A 16,515-nucleotide genomic window follows, 5' to 3' on the forward strand; every position below is an offset into this window, starting at 1 on the left:
GTGCCTGAACCACTGCACTTTATAAATTCTGCACTTTCAGCAGCTGAGGGGGAGGGCAGGAAGGGGAGGGTCCTGCAGGACCTGCCCCCCCCCAGGTGGGTGATACACACTGTGTTTTTATTGTTGCCTATCACCTGCACTGGAGAATGAAGTCTTAAAAACCACGGAGCCACCCCCACACATTACATTGCACTCTGCGTCGTATTAAAAATGTTTCAGGAAACTTAAATTTAATTTGTTGATCTCGGCGGAAACCCTGCTGACTCCAGCAATATCTATCTATATATATGTATTTAATTATCGAGAGCAGTGCGAGTCTTCCAGATGGTTTCCTTCAATATGTAGTAAAATATTTTGTCTGTGTTGATGTGTTGTGGCAGGAAGGCTGGAGCCTGACAGCCGCCTCAGCAGGAACATCACACAGCGACAGTTAGACAGATCGTCTTTATTTGACCTTAAACACTGAGCTGAAACTTTGTTTGTGTGGATAAAGATTCGGTTTATTTCCTAATGTGAATTTTGATTTATTCTCTATTGAAATCATTGAATGTGTTGTGTGTTTGCTGCTTCACCAGTTAACAGCAGAATTCATCCTGATTACTGTCACACAATTCTTAACTATGACGTTTCCATAACTAGTCCTTCAAATTAAAAGACAAAACACCAGAATCTGTTATTTTGTAGGTGACGTTCAGAAACACAAACACGTGTTTTCTGTTCTGATTTCTTTCATTTTCTTTTATTTTTCCTTTTTATTGGTGAAAAAACACGATGAACAGAAAGTGACAGAAACATGGTGAACAAGAAATCATGAATATAAAATAAGATTAGGAGTGAAGATTGGATTGTGTGTGTGTGCGTGTGTGTGTGCATGTGTGTGTGCGTGTGTGTGTGTGTGTGTGGGATATTCTAATGAGAGTCCATCATATATTATAATCATAATAATAATATGATAATGTGATATGTATTGACATATGTACATGAACACGTATATACACAGACAGTATCATAATAATAATGATCAACAATACAAAAATGATCAAATATAATAATGATTATCATGATAATCATTCTTATATTCATGTAGTAAGATCGGATCTGATCACTTTAACAAATCACTATTACCAAAATAAAAGCATTTCCTCTGACATCACTGTGGTTGAGGCACAAACACGTTGGTCAGGGTGAAAATTACCACGTCACTGAGTGTCATCATCATAAAGTCCATGTCTGCTGAGATGATGACTGCTGTTGTCTCTCTGGCCTCAGGTTTCATGTTGTCAGATATAATGTCATATGGAGCAGTGAAGATGTGATTCACAGTGTTGTATGGATCCATACTGAGCTGCTATAAGTCTGATACTGAAGACGTGTGTGTTGTCTGGTGAGCGTGTAGAGAGCCGGACCCCCTGCTGACAACATGTTCCCGCCTGAGCTCGTGTGTTTGTGTCAATATGTGAGCGAGTCTGTGCCGCAGTGTCGATCACAGCAACAGCAACGTTACAGTCCTGCAGCCTGGAAGCTGCTCTGCCAGCGCCGCAGGTCTCTGAGTGATCGTCTGTCGTGTTGTTCGATTCCCGTCTCCGTACGGACGCCATTCTGTCTGTTAACACGCAGCAGCTGGAGGCGGACGGACTGCAGGTGTTGGAGGTGGAGGTGGAGCCGGAGAGCGGAGCTGATGGTTCCTGCACCAGGTCTCTCCACCTGTGTGGAGCAGCTGCAGGTGCAGAGCTGAACGTGAAGGTGTTTGTGTCTGACCTCTGACCCTCATCCTGGTCACATGAGCAGTTACATCACTGATCGTACTGACAGTCAGCGTTGTTTCTTTAGACCATGCTGTTGTAACGCCTCTCAAAGCCTATTGGCCTTCGCTCTGAAGTGCCCACCCCCCTAGTTTGCTCTGATTGGTCAGGTTGAGACGTCGATTTACAAGCTCCTACGGAGAGAACACGTCATGACGTCTGTTTATATTGACAAACGTTTAAGCGTTTACTCAGTCAGAACACGTTCAGAACCGGCTACTGGGCCGTGACCGGGCCAGATGAGGTGTTAAAAGACGGAGGGGAAGAAGTTAAAGTGACGGACATACTGTGTGACTGATCTAGAAGCAGCAGCTAGCTGTTATGACCCGTCATTGTGGATGCGTGTGACCATAGAGCTGCGACCACAGAAGGACTCACGATACTAACGATGTCTCTGTAAAGGCAGATCATCGAGACATTTTAATCAGTCATGATCTAATATTGTCATATCGCCCACCCCCAGGTCAGGAGACGCTCCTGGGGGTCGTCTCACGGGTTCAGGGAGCTGTAAGGTTCTGTAGGGGGGAGGACTTGATGCTGTCATGTCACGTATGTCTCCATCATGAACGTTTGCTTAAATAACGAGCGACCGTTTCAGCAAAGTTGACAGAAACTAGAAGCTGCTTTTGTCGACTTCTGAGAGAAACTATTGTTTTGAGCGCGATGAATGATGATGTTGACTCTGACACATTTAAACTGCTTCTGAAAAGGAACGACACGTTCCCAAGAGTAACGAAGGAACCAGTGAAGGGTCAGTGACAGTTCAGCTTTCCATCGGTTTTAAAGTAATTCATCGTCTACGTCGTTTAAACTGGAGGAGAGGACAGGGAGAACATATAAACCACAGTCACGACAGGATAGAAGAAGAAGAAGAGGTGTGGTGAAGATGGCAGCTGCAGGATGTTTTGGGGGGGGGGGGGGGGGGGGGGGGGGCACACTCTCCTCTCCCCTGTCAGTAATAATTAAAAGGGGGCAGTGAAAGCTGAGAGGAGCACCAGGGAGGAGTGCAACTAAGCACTTTGTGTTTTTTCAAATTCAGCTTATTTCACACACCTTGACACACAGACACACACACACACACACACTGTTTTACATGCGAGCAGGCAAACTGCACGTATGCAGCTCTGACTCGTGCAGAAGACGCAGTGCAGCACAGCGTTTGTTTCCACACCCTGTCATCAGTCTGTTAACGTGTGTGTGTGTGTCTGTGTGTGTGTGTGTGTGTGTGTGTCTGTGTGTGTGTGTGTGTCTGTGTGTGTGTGTGTGTGTGTCAGTGTGTGTGTGTGTGTGTGTCTGTGTGTCTGTGTGTGTGTCTGTGTGTGTGTCTGTGTGTGTGTCAGTGTGTGTGTGTGTGTGTGTGTGTGTCTGTCTGTGTGTGTGTGTCTGTGTGTCTGTCTGTGTGTGTGTCTGTATGTGTGTGTGTGTGTGTCTGTGTGAGTGTGAGTGTGTGTGTGTCTGTATGTGTGTGTGTGTGTGTGTGTGTGTGTGTCTGTGTGTGTCTGTCTGTGTGTGTGTCTGTGTGTGTGTCTGTGTGTGTGTGTGTGTGTGTCTGTGTGTGTGTGTGTGTGTGTGTGTGTCAGTGTGTGTGTGTGTGTGTGTGTGTGTGTGTTACATGTTGTAATGGTTGCACTGTGTGTTTCAGCTTTAATGAAATGTGTCCTTTATGTAGGTGAGAGCAGGTGAAGGGTGTGGAGGTCAGGGCGGAGCATGTCTGACATGTTGGAGGTCAGAGTTCACGCCCCCTCACAGACCTGTAATTCACCTTTTTATTGATTGAACATTAACTTTATTATTAATACTGATTTAAGAGAAGAACTGAGGTTCAGTCTGTAGGTTCCTGTGATTCAGACTCAGTAAGTAACTTCACCTTGTTTTATTATTTACATCATTTATGATCCGACAAACCACAAATACACAAAGTGGGAATCACGTTATCTAATCAACATCTTTAAAGAAACCGAGAGACGTCACCTTTTACATGAAGGAAGTCCTGAACCCTGAGAACCAGATCCTGGTCTGTGGATCATCAGCCTGACAAACTCACAGTTCAGACAGAGTTGAGGAGTAGAACCAACTGTCCTTCACTCTGTTATGATTCATTCATTCATGCAGAAACTGCGACTGTCAAACAGGATCAATACGACTCTCCGTTGTTTAAACTGCCGCCTGCTGCAGAGCCGACTCCCTCAGTGTGAGCTCGTCGCTTCCTTTACAAACACCAGCGAGTGTTTCACAGCTGGAAATGAAAACCACAGCCTCGCGTTAGAGGGAGGACAGATAAAGTGCGTCGACCATCAACCGGGTTCCTGGAGTAAAAACGTAGAACACGTCATGTGTCAGTGAAGCTCTCAGCCAATCAGGACAGAGTGCTGTCATCAGAGAGGGTTCTCATTGGTGCAGCCGCCTTGATCTGTGAAGTTTTAACGTCGGACAGGATTGTCCTGTGAGAGACGAGCCCGCAGGTCGTCTGTGCAGCAGCTTGTTATGACATCATAGTTAGGTTCTGTTGCTAGGCGACATCTGGTGCTCGTAGTGATGATGACAGCGAAAACGAAAAGGAAACGTGTCGGTGACGTAGAATAAAGAGAGTGTACGTCAGGAGGAGGAGGTGGTGGATGAATGTGCCACAGGAGAGCCGTGTGTTCAATTCCCATGTTGTTTCTATCATCCATGAGCGTTCATTGTTATTGTAACCATGACAACAGAGATCGTCTAATGTTTAGGAAGTTACTTATTTGAACCCAAACCGCCATCTTTTCTAGAGCTAACCAAAACATGACCGTAACCATGGTGATGAAGTTAGGTACACCACTGTCAGTACAGTCTGTGTCTTTATTATTGTAGCCATGGCAACCAAGGTGTGGTAGGCCCGCTGCAGTAGGAGGAGCTACTTCAGGCGACGCTCCTCTGGGTCGTATCGGAGGGTTGATGGTTGTTCAGGTTGTAAGCTGTAACCAGCATGCATCACGTTCAGCCTTTTACCTGCGATGACAAAACTGCAAAATCCATGTGGCGGCAGAGCGTGACACCAGTGACGGTTACCAAAGTGTTGCACGGCCCACCCCCACCCGCCACGCAGAAACCCTCAGCACTGGACGTGAACAGGTTTTCATTATCTCAGGGATCAGAACCGTCAAAGATCAGTTTCCTGTTCTGGTGTCGGCCTCTGATCTGAAGTCTTGGCTCATTGATCAGCGTTACTGTTGATAGAAGGAGATCTTCCTGGACTCTTCTCATGTGTTCGTAGTCTTACCTGAGGATGTGAATGCTCCTCCTCCTCTGTCAGACACTGGCTCAGATGTTGTGAAGGTGAGAGAGGTGAGGTGGGACGATGGTGGTTCTTCACACTTCCTGTTTCCATCCGCCTCGAACATTGTTCTGTAAATTCTCTTTACACGAGTCAATAAAGACGCCCCCCAGCAAGTTTATTCATAATGTTCTCCCACCTGATCAGTGAACTGCCAGGTGTGTGTGCGTGTGTGTGTGTGTGTGTGTGTGTGTGTGTGTGTGTGTGTGCGGGCCTGCAGGTGAAATCACTGTTATAGCTTCATACATAAACATCTCCCTTGTTGATTATCACTGCTGCCTCACACCCCTCAGGCTGGATCACCTGTACGCTAACACACACACACACACACACACACACACACACACACACACACACACAGGTGGCTCATCACTGGAGAACATGTGATAATTAACCATCAGCAGAAACAGTGACGTTCTGTTATTAAACGTGTGACTGAGCAGGACATTCAAATATTCTGAGATGATGTCATCGCTCCATGACATCACACTGTCTCCTTCTGATGATCTCATTATTTACATATACATTTTTTTTAACGCCTCTTTGTTTGTCACATAAAAGACAAACATTTCTTCGTTCTTCCGGCCGTTAAAGACGTTTGAAAACTTGACAGCGGCGTCTCTCGTGTCCCCGTTACTGTAAATCTGTGGTTTCCAATGACGACCACAGATCATATGTTACTGGGTCGTGAGGAAATCATGTGACTCAGCAGAAAGAGCTGAAGAATAATTCAGTGTGTCTGTAGGTTGTTTGTCCTGTGAAGAGACGTCCCGGTTTGTCCAGGACTGTCCCAGAGTCCTGACCAATATCTGTGAGGACAGAAAAATGTCTCAGTCTTCATCTCTCAAGCTGCACAGACGTTTATCACCTTCTGTCTCATCATTAATGAACAACTTGGTTACACCTGGTTACCACCTGGTTACCACCTGGTTACCACCTGGTTTCCACCTGGTTACACCTGGTTACCACCTGGTTACCACCTGGTTACCACCTGGTTACCACCTGGTTTCCACCTGGTTACACCTGGTTACCACCTGGTTACCACCTGGTTACCAGATGGAAACCAGGTGGAAACCAGGAACAGTGTGGTTAATGTTCGGCATAGACTGGTTTGTTCTGGTGGAGGTCAGGAGAACAAACCTCCATCCATCCACCACCCCGACCCTCCCTCCTCCCCACACAGAGCAGGATGTGGTGGGAGCTGTGGCGGGTTTGATGGGAGGTGCAGCAACTCTCCTCTTCTGCATCTCTGCTGCGTCTCCTCCTCTGCGTCTCCTCTTCTGCGTCTCTGCTGCGTCTCCTCCTCTGCGTCTCCTCTTCTGCGTCTCTGCTGCGTCTCCTCCTCTGCGTCTCCTCCGCTGCGTCTCCTCCTCTGCGTCTCTGCTGCGTCTCCTCCTCTGCGTCTCTGCTGCGTCTCCTCCTCTGCGTCTCCTCCTCTGCGTCTCCTCCGCTGCGTCTCCTCCTCTGCGTCTCCTCCTCTGCGTCTCCTCCTCTGCGTCTCTGCTGCGTCTCCTCCTCTGCGTCTCCTCCTCTGCGTCTCTGCTGCGTCTCCTCCTCTGCGTCTCCTCCTCTGCGTCTCTGCTGCGTCTCCTCCTCTGCGTCTCCTCCTCTGCGTCTCCTCCTCTGCGTCTCCTCCGCTGCGTCTCTGCTGCGTCTCCTCCTCTGCGTCTCTGCTGCGTCTCCTCCTCTGCGTCTCCTCCGCTGCGTCTCCTTGTGATAAAGATGCAGGGAGCAGCTCCTCCAGATGCAGCCGCTGCCAGTAATTGCAGACAGAGAGCGCCACTTTCCACCAACACCTCTGCCTGTCTTTAGTATTCCTTTCATCTCCCCTCAGCACCAATCTGTGGACATTACCCCAGTCTGCTTCACATCCAGCGTTTATTTAGAGAGCTTCCTACTTAAAAACCCTGATCAGAAATCCTTCCTGTGGAGGAGTCCACACATCTGTCCTCCTCACAGACTCAGCAGCTGCTCCGTCACATGCAGGAGGTGTGTGTCAGTGTGAACGCTTCAGGTGTAACGCAGGAGCGGCGTGCTGCTCCTCCGGTGATGCGTTTATGTGTCGCTCCGCTCGCCTTGTTTATCTCTGGTGTTATAGTGTTATTTCACTCTGTAACAGTAAATGAGTCGAAACTCTCTGGGACACGATGATCTCAGCTCTCTAACTATAGGCGGGAGTCGTGCCAGAGGAGCGGCGGGAGGGAGCGGCGCCGCTAAATGCCAGACAAATGCTCACGGGTGGCGAGGGAGAGACTGCAGAGAAATTTTAAGGCCGTGTTGAAACGGAGTAAATCAGCAGTAGACTTTTTTTTTTCTTTTGGCACGCGAATGTGTGGCGCTAAGATTAAAGACAAGACACCAAATGAGCAGAAGTTGTTAGTTTGGAGATGCTGGCACGGCGCAGCGTGTTCCCGGAGATGCCAGTGAAAATGTCACGCCGCCTGTGAATGCAGCGTGAATAAGCTCCTCTCTGCTGAGTGTTTACCTGCAGGATAAAGGAAGTGTTGGCTGTTGGGAGCAATCTGCCGTAATCCTCAGTCCATGTCCTGTTAAAGGTAAAAAAGAAAACAAGCTCTTTGATCAGCTGCTGTTGAGGCGATGCTAAGCTCGTGCTCCAACGCCACATTTAGTATTCGCCGCGTTCAGACGGCTGCAGGTGAAGAACGTCACCAGGTGTGTGAAGCAGCTGCGTCCTCAGAGGACAGACTCTGAACAGCTGCCACATGTAACTGATGACAGAACCGTTGGTGTGTCATGTGTCTTCACTGGAGCTGTGGTCATGTGACCGACAGGTGCTGAAGACACAGACTGAGAGAAGCTGGGTAAAGAGGAAACGTGAACTAGTGTCCCGTCCTGTCTCGCCTCGTCCCATCATTCCCATCTTGTCCCATCATTCCCACCTTGTCCCATCATTCCCACCTTGTCCCATCATTCCCATCTTGTCCCATCATTCCCACCTTGTCCCATCATTCCCACCTCGTCCCATCATTCCCACCTCGTCCCATCATTCCCGTCTTGTCCCATCATTCCCACCTTGTCCCATCATTCCCACCTTGTCCTGTCCTTCAGGGAAAACCAAACGTCAGATTTTATCAGGAAACAGGAAAACAGAAACCAGGAGTATCAAAATAAAAGTTTTACATTCTCCAAACAAACACTGAACACATCAGTTCGGGGGGGGGGGGGGGGGGGGGGGGCATGTTGGACAGGCTGCATGTCTCTGTGTGAAGGAGTGAAGACAGACGATGAGTCACTACCGTCAGTCCCACTGTACCTGTCACAGCCTCAGGTGTGTGGCTGGTCTGAAGCCTCTGGGTGACTGTTTAACAGTAAACAGTCCCCCCCCCCCCCCGCTGTCTCCTTCTGTTGCAGGATTGTCCTGAAGTGACATTTAGCCTTCTCCTGGTGTTGTTTGTCTCGTGGCTGCAGCAGCTGACAGACACGATGAGAGGACGAGTTTAATCTGCAGGACGGACGGAGGGAAAGACAGACCATGTCTTTGACTCTGCTCCCCAGAAGCAGCACAAGTCCGAGTGTGGGGGGGGTCTCAGGGACTGATAAGGAGGAAGTAGTAGATGTCCGTGTGTTTTCATTCCTCCGCACCGGCGACAGTCAGAGCGGCAGCCATTTTGTTCTCAGGTTGTCCGTCCGTCCCTCCCATCCTCGTGGACGTAGTGAATCTGTCAGACCTGAAGAAGTTCTGTCAAGGTGAGACTGAGACGGACAACCTGAAAACAAAATGGCTGTGTGTGTGTGTGTGTGTGTGTGTGTGAACTCATTGAATGGTGACTGTTTCCCTCCCAGTGATGCTTTTGTTTGTGGCCGAGGAGCGTCGGTGTTTCCTTCACACACAAACCTTCAGTGGCTGAAGCTCAGACGACGCGAGGAGCGAGGAGAGCCGCGCCTCACGCTCTTCCTGTTTAAGAGACTAATTCCTCTGAGTGATCACGCTGGAAATCTTTTGAGATCACAGTGGAGACTGTGAAAGATTTGCCACTGTTGTTTTTGTTGTCGCATCACATGACTGCTCTGGTCAGGAAACAGAGAACGCTCTTTCCACTTTAACTCAGCCCTGATTTCTACTGTGTGTCTTATTGTAGCTGCTTCTCATACACATCAGCTTGTGGTTTGCAAAACAAGCGAAATGTAGAATAAATAGAATAGTACAGATGTGTGATAATAAACTCTCCTGTCGTCCTCGGGTCAAATTCGACTCTTTCTCAAATGTTTTTGTTTCAGAAATCTGGTTTTCTTTCAGGCCTGAAAATAACATGGATTTTTCCTTACTGCACTTTCTGCAAATATAATTAATGATCATGATTTACATTCAATTTTGGGTGTTTTATTCAAATTCATATCATCTGTGGTCGTCTACAAAACAGCATCTGACTAAACTCTGACTCATAATCTGTGTCAGAGACGATCCATCAACACGTTCCTCTGATTGTCACTCGGTCCAAATCATTTCTGCTTCTTTCCTTTTACTCTGAATCGAAGTGTATTTTCATGTAAATGAGGTTGATTGACCATTAAAAAAAAGTTGGAATGAAGTTATTGGGTAATAATTTCATACTTGATGTTTTATTAAAGGTCAAACAGAAACAAAAGTCTTGTGTCGACAGGAAGACGATACGAAGGTTAAATGAAACACGTTAACACTAATTCGTTTTTGGTTTCCCGCTCATTTCTGCACTGTAACATATTACATAGATTCACTTTAAAATATCAACAGAGTGTAAATGTTGGACAGAGCCGTTTGTAAATTGTCCTGATTAGAAACGAGCTGAATCAGCTGTTAGCGGTGAACACACGGATGTTCAGACAGCTGAAGAAAACTTAAACACTTTCTGGATTTGATGAGGTGAATTGGTGACGTAGCTCAGAGGTGATGATGTCATCAGACAGTGGCGTCACACTGAAGCTAATACGGTGTGTTGTCGGTGTGAAGACAACAGGAAGAAGCTCTGTAACCTCCTTCTTCTTCTTCTTCTTCTGCTTTATGTCGCTGTGTTCCGGGGTCGAGACGCTGCAGCTGATGGAAACTGGAGGTTTCCAGAAAATTAAAGCAAAACTGTGAAATATAAAATAATGAAAATAAGATTCAGCTCCACTCTGATAATTTCCCTGCAGCTCTCGACGTGTTTTTGGAAAGTGAAATAAAATGGATTCCTGCTGCTGGAAGCTCTTTACACGGCAGCACGGACAATTTGACTTTGAAGGTAGTTTCCAGGTGGAGCCAGATGGTGTGTACCTGGCAGCACAGACAAAGCTGCTGCTGTGTGTGTGTGTGTGTGTGTGTGTGTGTGTGTGCGTGTGCGTGCGTGCGTGCGTGCGTGTGTGTGTGTGTGTGTACTGGCTGAACACTTGTGTCTTCTGTTGTATTTCAGGGGAAGAGTTTTATGAGACGTCTCCGTACGAGCCGATCCATTTCTCAGAGGAATACCGACACGCGTCCATCATCTCAGGTAAAGTGTTTCTCTGTGTGTGTGTGTGTGTGTGTGTGTGTGTGTGTTTACGTTTACAGAAGACTGACACACACTTATCAAGGTTGCAGCAGCAGGGAGTGAGCGTCTGTGGGCTGTGTTGGGGGGGGGGGGGGGGGTTCCCCTGCTGATTAAGATGAACTGAACGGCTCTCCCTCCGCCGCTCGGCCCGCTCCATCTGTGAATGAATGTGTGTCTTTGTGATTACAGCTCTGTGTGTGTGTGTGTGTGTGTGTGTGTGAGCTGCCGTGTGAAGCAACTCTTTCATGAAAACCTATTTTCTTTCAGGAATTCGTATGTGCCACAACACGCTCCTCATCATTTAAAGGGCAGAGGGATAACCTTCTTCATTTCTCCATTAAACAGTCGAGGCCTGGAAGTCACATGGTCCCGGCCTCTATTATATTATTGGCTCGTCACAAATATAGAAATGTGCGCATGTTTGTCGGCTGTTAAATGAACCCCTGGAAACAGCTGTGTAATGTTGTTTTGTGGCAGGTTGTTATGACATCATAGTCAGGTTTTGTTGCTAGGCGACATCTAGTGGTCGTAGTGATGATGACAGGAAGCGAAGGGAAAAGTGTCGGTGACGTAGTGTGAAGAGAGACAGAGCCCACGTCAGGAGGAGGAGGTGGATGTGACACGGGAGAGCCGTGTGTTCGATTCCCGTGTTGTTTCTATCATCCATGAGTGTTGTTGTTGTTGTTGTTGTTGTTGTTGTTGTTGTTGTAACCATCAAGGTCCACACTGCTGCGGGTCGTATCAGAGGGTTGATGGTTGTTCAGGAGTCGTTGTTGATTTAATGATATTTTCACGACTCAAACATTTTTACAACAGAAAGAAAAACTAAAGGAAAAATGACTGAATAAACACAAATATTAGAAAAGAAACAAAAACAAAATAAACAAACGATAGAACTACAGAAACAACAATTTAACTTCCATATACATTGTGTTACACACTGGGAGGGAGGAGGTTCTACTGCGGTGACACAGTGGAGTTGCATCATGGGAAATGTAGGATCCAGTGTTTGTAGAGTTTGACCCAGAGACTAAAAGGCAGTTAGATCTTCCTGGTTAATAGATCAGTTATTGATGTTTCACAGATCAATTATACAACAGTTACATTAATGAACCTGTTTCTTATAATTATAATTATTAATTTAAAGTTTATTTTCCTCTGGAAGAATCACACACACACACACACACACACACACACTGATGCATCGATTGAACCTAAAGATGCTTCACTGCGTTTCACTCCTTCACCTGTCTCGTCCTCTCTCTCCATCTTTCCATCCGCAGCGCTCTGATTGGTCATACCACATTAGACCTGCCGCAACAACAACAACACACACACACACACACACGCACACACACATACACACACACACACACACACTCTTTCTCTGACTGTGTCCTGTGTCGGCTTCACACATGTTTCTGAGGAGTGTTTAAATGTCAGAAGCCCCGAGCAATACATCGTCATTTACACTTTCTGTGTGTGTGTGTGTGTGTGTGTGTGTGTGTGTGTGTGTGTGTGTGTGTGTGTGTGTGTGTGCGTGGTCAAACAGCTGTGAAATAGACTCGCAGCTCTGTAAATTGGGTTCTGCTCTCTCAGATTAACACAACACAAGTACAAACATGGTCAAAGCAGGAGAGCTGCAACCAATGCAACTTCAAAAGCACTTTCTCTCTCTCTCTCTCTTTCTCTCTCCATATCTCTCTCTCACACACACACACACACACACACACACACACATGCAGAGAGTGTGGCAGTGCAGGTGGTGTGAAACATTTAAATTATTTCCAATATCTGAGCTATAACTCTGTCAGAAAACATGACATCAATCTCCACACGTATGCTCACACATGTACATGAGTCATGGCAGGGCTGGACGCGTGTGTGTGTGTGTGTGTGTGTGTGTGTGTGTGTGTGTGTGTGTGTGTGTGTGTGTGTGTTATCGTGCATGGTGGTTTCTCTGCAGTGCTGTTTGTTAAAGCCTTTGCAGCGTCTCTCAAATCACCTGTCTACTGCAATCTGAAAGCATGAGATGAAGATCCAGAGTCGGAGAGGCTCTGAATGCTCAGAACAGATAAAGGCGAAACAAGAAGGGGGGGGAGGAGGGGGGGGGGGCTTGTGGAGGGAGGGGGAGATAAGAGGATAATATAGAAGTGTGTTAAATAGCAGTGGCAGAAGAAAGAGCACTGGAACATTAAAGTATGTTTCAGACAAGAGTGTCGCAAATTGATTGGAGGGAAAGGCTAGGCGTGACAGAGTGTTTGTGAATATAGATGTGTGTGTGTGTGTGTGTGTGTGTGTGTGTGTGTGTGTGTGTGTGTGTGTGTGTGTGTGTGTGTGTGTGTGTGTGTGGTGTGTGTGTGTGTGTGTGTGTGTGTGTGCAAAGCGGCTTCCAAAAGTAGTTAACTGTTTACAGACTTGAAAGTCTGTGAGCAGTGGAAACATTGAACTTATCACTGAGAGACACAACGTGTGTAAACCAATGAGAGCTGTGGTAATTAGAGTCATGTGACCTGCTGAAATCCAGACTGTGACATTTAACCAGGACTGAGACTTTCTGTGTTTTACAATAACAATGTGTGAGAGGACAATATGAAGCCAGTGTGACGGTGATGTCTGTTGTGGCGAAGCTTTACTGAGGTCGTTAATACAACGTCACGTGTTACACACAGAGACTGACCACGTGTCCAATCAGCTGCTGTCGCTGAGCAACGCCACCTCTCCAAAGTCATTTTGTCAAAGCTGCTAGACACAACTACGACTCCCAGGGTGCATTTCACTAACAAACAGCCAATCACGGAGCTTCAATCTCGGCAGGTGGAAGCTGAAGGTGACGGTGTTTAGAAAACAATCTGCTTTTGCATCTAATTCACTTTTGGATTCTGGGTCAATTTTGGATGAATTCAGTAACCATGGCGACCTGATCAAGCATTTTGGATTTGTTAGAGGTGGTTCTTCAGTAGAGGACACTCCACTCTAAATAAACGACTCCTCTTCCTCGTCTCTCGTCTCAGTCTTCATCAGTTTAAAGCTCCATCAGACAGAGAGAGGAAACAAGAGGAGAGGAAACAAGAGGAGAGGAAACAAGAGGAGAGGAGAGGAAACAAGAGGAGAGGAAACAAGAGGAGAGGAAACAAGAGGAGAGGAGAGGAAACAAGAGGAGAGGAAACAAGAGGAGAGGAAACAAGAGGAGAGGAAACAAGAGGAGAGGAGAGGAAACAAGAGGAGAGGAAACAAGAGGAGAGGAGAGGAAACAAGAGGAGAGGAAACAAGAGGAGAGGAGAGGAAACAAGAGGAGAGGAGAGGAAACGAGGAGAGGAAACAAGAGGAGAGGAAACAAGAGGAGAGGAAACAAGAGAGGAAACAAGAGGAGAGGAAACAAGAGGAGAGGAAACAAGAGGAGAGGAGAGGAAACAAGAGGAGAGGAGAGGAAACGAGAGGAAACAAGAGGAGAGGAAACAAGAGGAGAGGAGAGGAAACAAGAGGAGAGGAAACAAGGAAAAGAAAGGAGAGGAGAGAAGGGGAAAACTAGAGGAGAAGGAAGGAAGGAAGGTGATGAGGAGACAGGAGAAGAGGAGAAGAAGAATAGAGAGGAAGGAGGAGAAGAGGAGACAAGACCAGAAAAGAAGAAAAGAGGATGGAAAAGCAGAAAGCAGAGAAGATAATCTATCCACAGGGGAGAGGACAGTAAGACGCTTCCTACTGACACAGCTTCATCAGAGTGTGTGTGTGTGTGTGTGTGTGTGTGTGTGTGTGTGTGTGTGTGTGTGTTTGTGTGGTTAGGACCGGGTGGAGACAGAACATGTGTCTTCAGCGTCTCAGTGACTTTTAACTGAAACACTGAGTGGCCTCTTCATCAGGTCGAGCTGCTGGTTAATGCAACCAATCATGTGGCAGCAGCTGCGTGAGTTGGTGTGGACGTGGAGAAGAGATTCAGATGTTGTTCAGACCAAACATCAGACCATCACCCCCCCCCCCCCCCCCCCCTCCCTCCCGTCAGCTGTCAGCACAGATCTGAAGCTGCAGAGGAAGATGGAAGAAATGTCGCAGATGGTGGAGTCACAATCTGGTGTAAACAAGAGGTCGTGTCAGGCTGCTTCCACCAGCAAGAGCTGAGTCACTCCAACTGCACACACACACACACACACACACACACACACACACACACACACACACACACACACACACACACACACACACACACACACCCCATCACCAGATCTGAGTCCAGCAGCTCGTTGACTCCGTGACACCAATATAATAAAACTTAATTTATTCATTTATATATTGCGTTGCGTGCACCATGGCCGCCGTGACCAGGGAAGGTGATGTCTGGAAATCCTTTGATAAAACAGACGACAGTGACGTTCAGTTCGAGATATGTGGCGTTAAACTTGCATCATGTTCTCCCACAGCGAGGCGCTAGGCGTGGTGGGGGAGGTCCGCGTCCGGCTGGAAACACAAGTCTGATGTGACTTTTTTATTTTTATTGACTAAACAAGGTTCCAGAGCAGTAACATGACAGCGTTTCATACCGGAAACAGACAATACGATAAATGTGGTTTTTCAAAATAAAACTGCACATTTTAAAGTGGACTTTTATAGTGACATAATTATGTTGCGTAATCAGCATCTTATATGTCACACCTGTGAGGTGGATGATGATGATCTTGGCTCACTGACAGATTCAAACACATCTGGAAACAAAATTTGAGAAAAGTTTTAGATTTTTAATTTCAATTGATGAAAAACGAGAAACAAGCCGTCGGTCGCTGCAGCTGGTCTCTCGTCACAGATCCCAGGATTATCTTCAATGTGCTAACATCCAGCCTTCTGTCAACGAAACACAGCCACGCCCCAAAAATGACAGAAAATAAAGATACAACAGCTGCTAGTAAAGCTAGCATCTAGAGACAACAACCAGCTGCTGCCACAAGAGGGCAGCACCGAACCTCGGCCTTTGTTTACCGCTGATTATTCTCCGAGACACTTTCCTGCGAAGTAAAAAAAAAAGAAAAAAACTCTGACAAAAGCTATTTGACTCTGACTTTAATGGGTTAGATTAGGATTAGCACTGGGATTAGGATTTGGATTAGCACTTGGATTAGGATTAGCCTGGTGCTACATGATCCATCTTCAATGCAGATTCTGCTTCATTCTGCAATTATGTTTCTTTCTTATAGGAAACCGACCGGTGGAAATCATGGACGTTCTCACAAGTTAAACAGACGTTTTAGTTCATGTCTACAGGGAGAAGTCGTATCAATCAGTATTCACAATATCAAAATTATAAAAGAATTTCTTGCAAACATTTGATCTGCTGCAAAAATGTCGATTTCATTCTAACAAAATGAGAAAAAAAACTGTATCTAAATGAATTATTAAAGAAATTGCCAGTGAGTTGCTTCAGAAGATGAAGACTAGATGACTCTCTGGGTAAATAAATCTCCATCTGCAAACGTCTTTGAAAATAGCTTTGAAAAGCATCTTGTAAATAAAAGAACTGTAATGTAGAAACAGGAAGATCAACATCATAAGAAGCTGGTGGAGCAGAGGTGGTGCGAGGTTTAGAACGGGCCACGTTCATGACACAAGGAGGACGGTGGTGGAAATATGACATGCAGATCACATGGATATGACATAGATCAAAGGAAAGGTGTGGACAGGGTTCAGGTGGAGGTGGGAAGTAAATGATTTAATAATTCAGAAAACACGATTAAAATCTGAGAACCAAGAACAAAAGCTAGAAAAAAGAGGCTCGTTATCGTTGCAGAACTTCATTCACAATCCTCATGTTTTTAATTTTCCTTCAGTATCACAGTGATTCAGTGACAGACGAGCAAACAGGAAGTGATCACAGGGATTCAGCTGCTTTTATTGGCTCCAGTTTGACCGAGGCTTC

General features: G+C 46.4%; 1 protein-coding gene across 2 annotated transcripts in view; it reads left to right on the forward strand.

The window, feature by feature from the left end:
* gfra2b (GDNF family receptor alpha 2b) overlaps positions 1 to 16,515 on the forward strand; it is an 82,889-nt gene that overhangs the window by 20,344 nt on the left and 46,030 nt on the right. For both annotated transcript variants that reach the window (XM_056404079.1, XM_056404078.1), the window contains one exon: positions 10,497 to 10,574. In XM_056404079.1, the coding sequence (XP_056260054.1) occupies positions 10,497 to 10,574 (78 nt within the window). The remainder of the gene's footprint in view (positions 1 to 10,496; positions 10,575 to 16,515) is intronic.

The sequence above is a fragment of the Seriola aureovittata genome, chromosome 18, assembly GCF_021018895.1.
Source record: "Seriola aureovittata isolate HTS-2021-v1 ecotype China chromosome 18, ASM2101889v1, whole genome shotgun sequence".
Lineage (NCBI taxonomy): Eukaryota > Metazoa > Chordata > Actinopteri > Carangiformes > Carangidae > Seriola > Seriola aureovittata.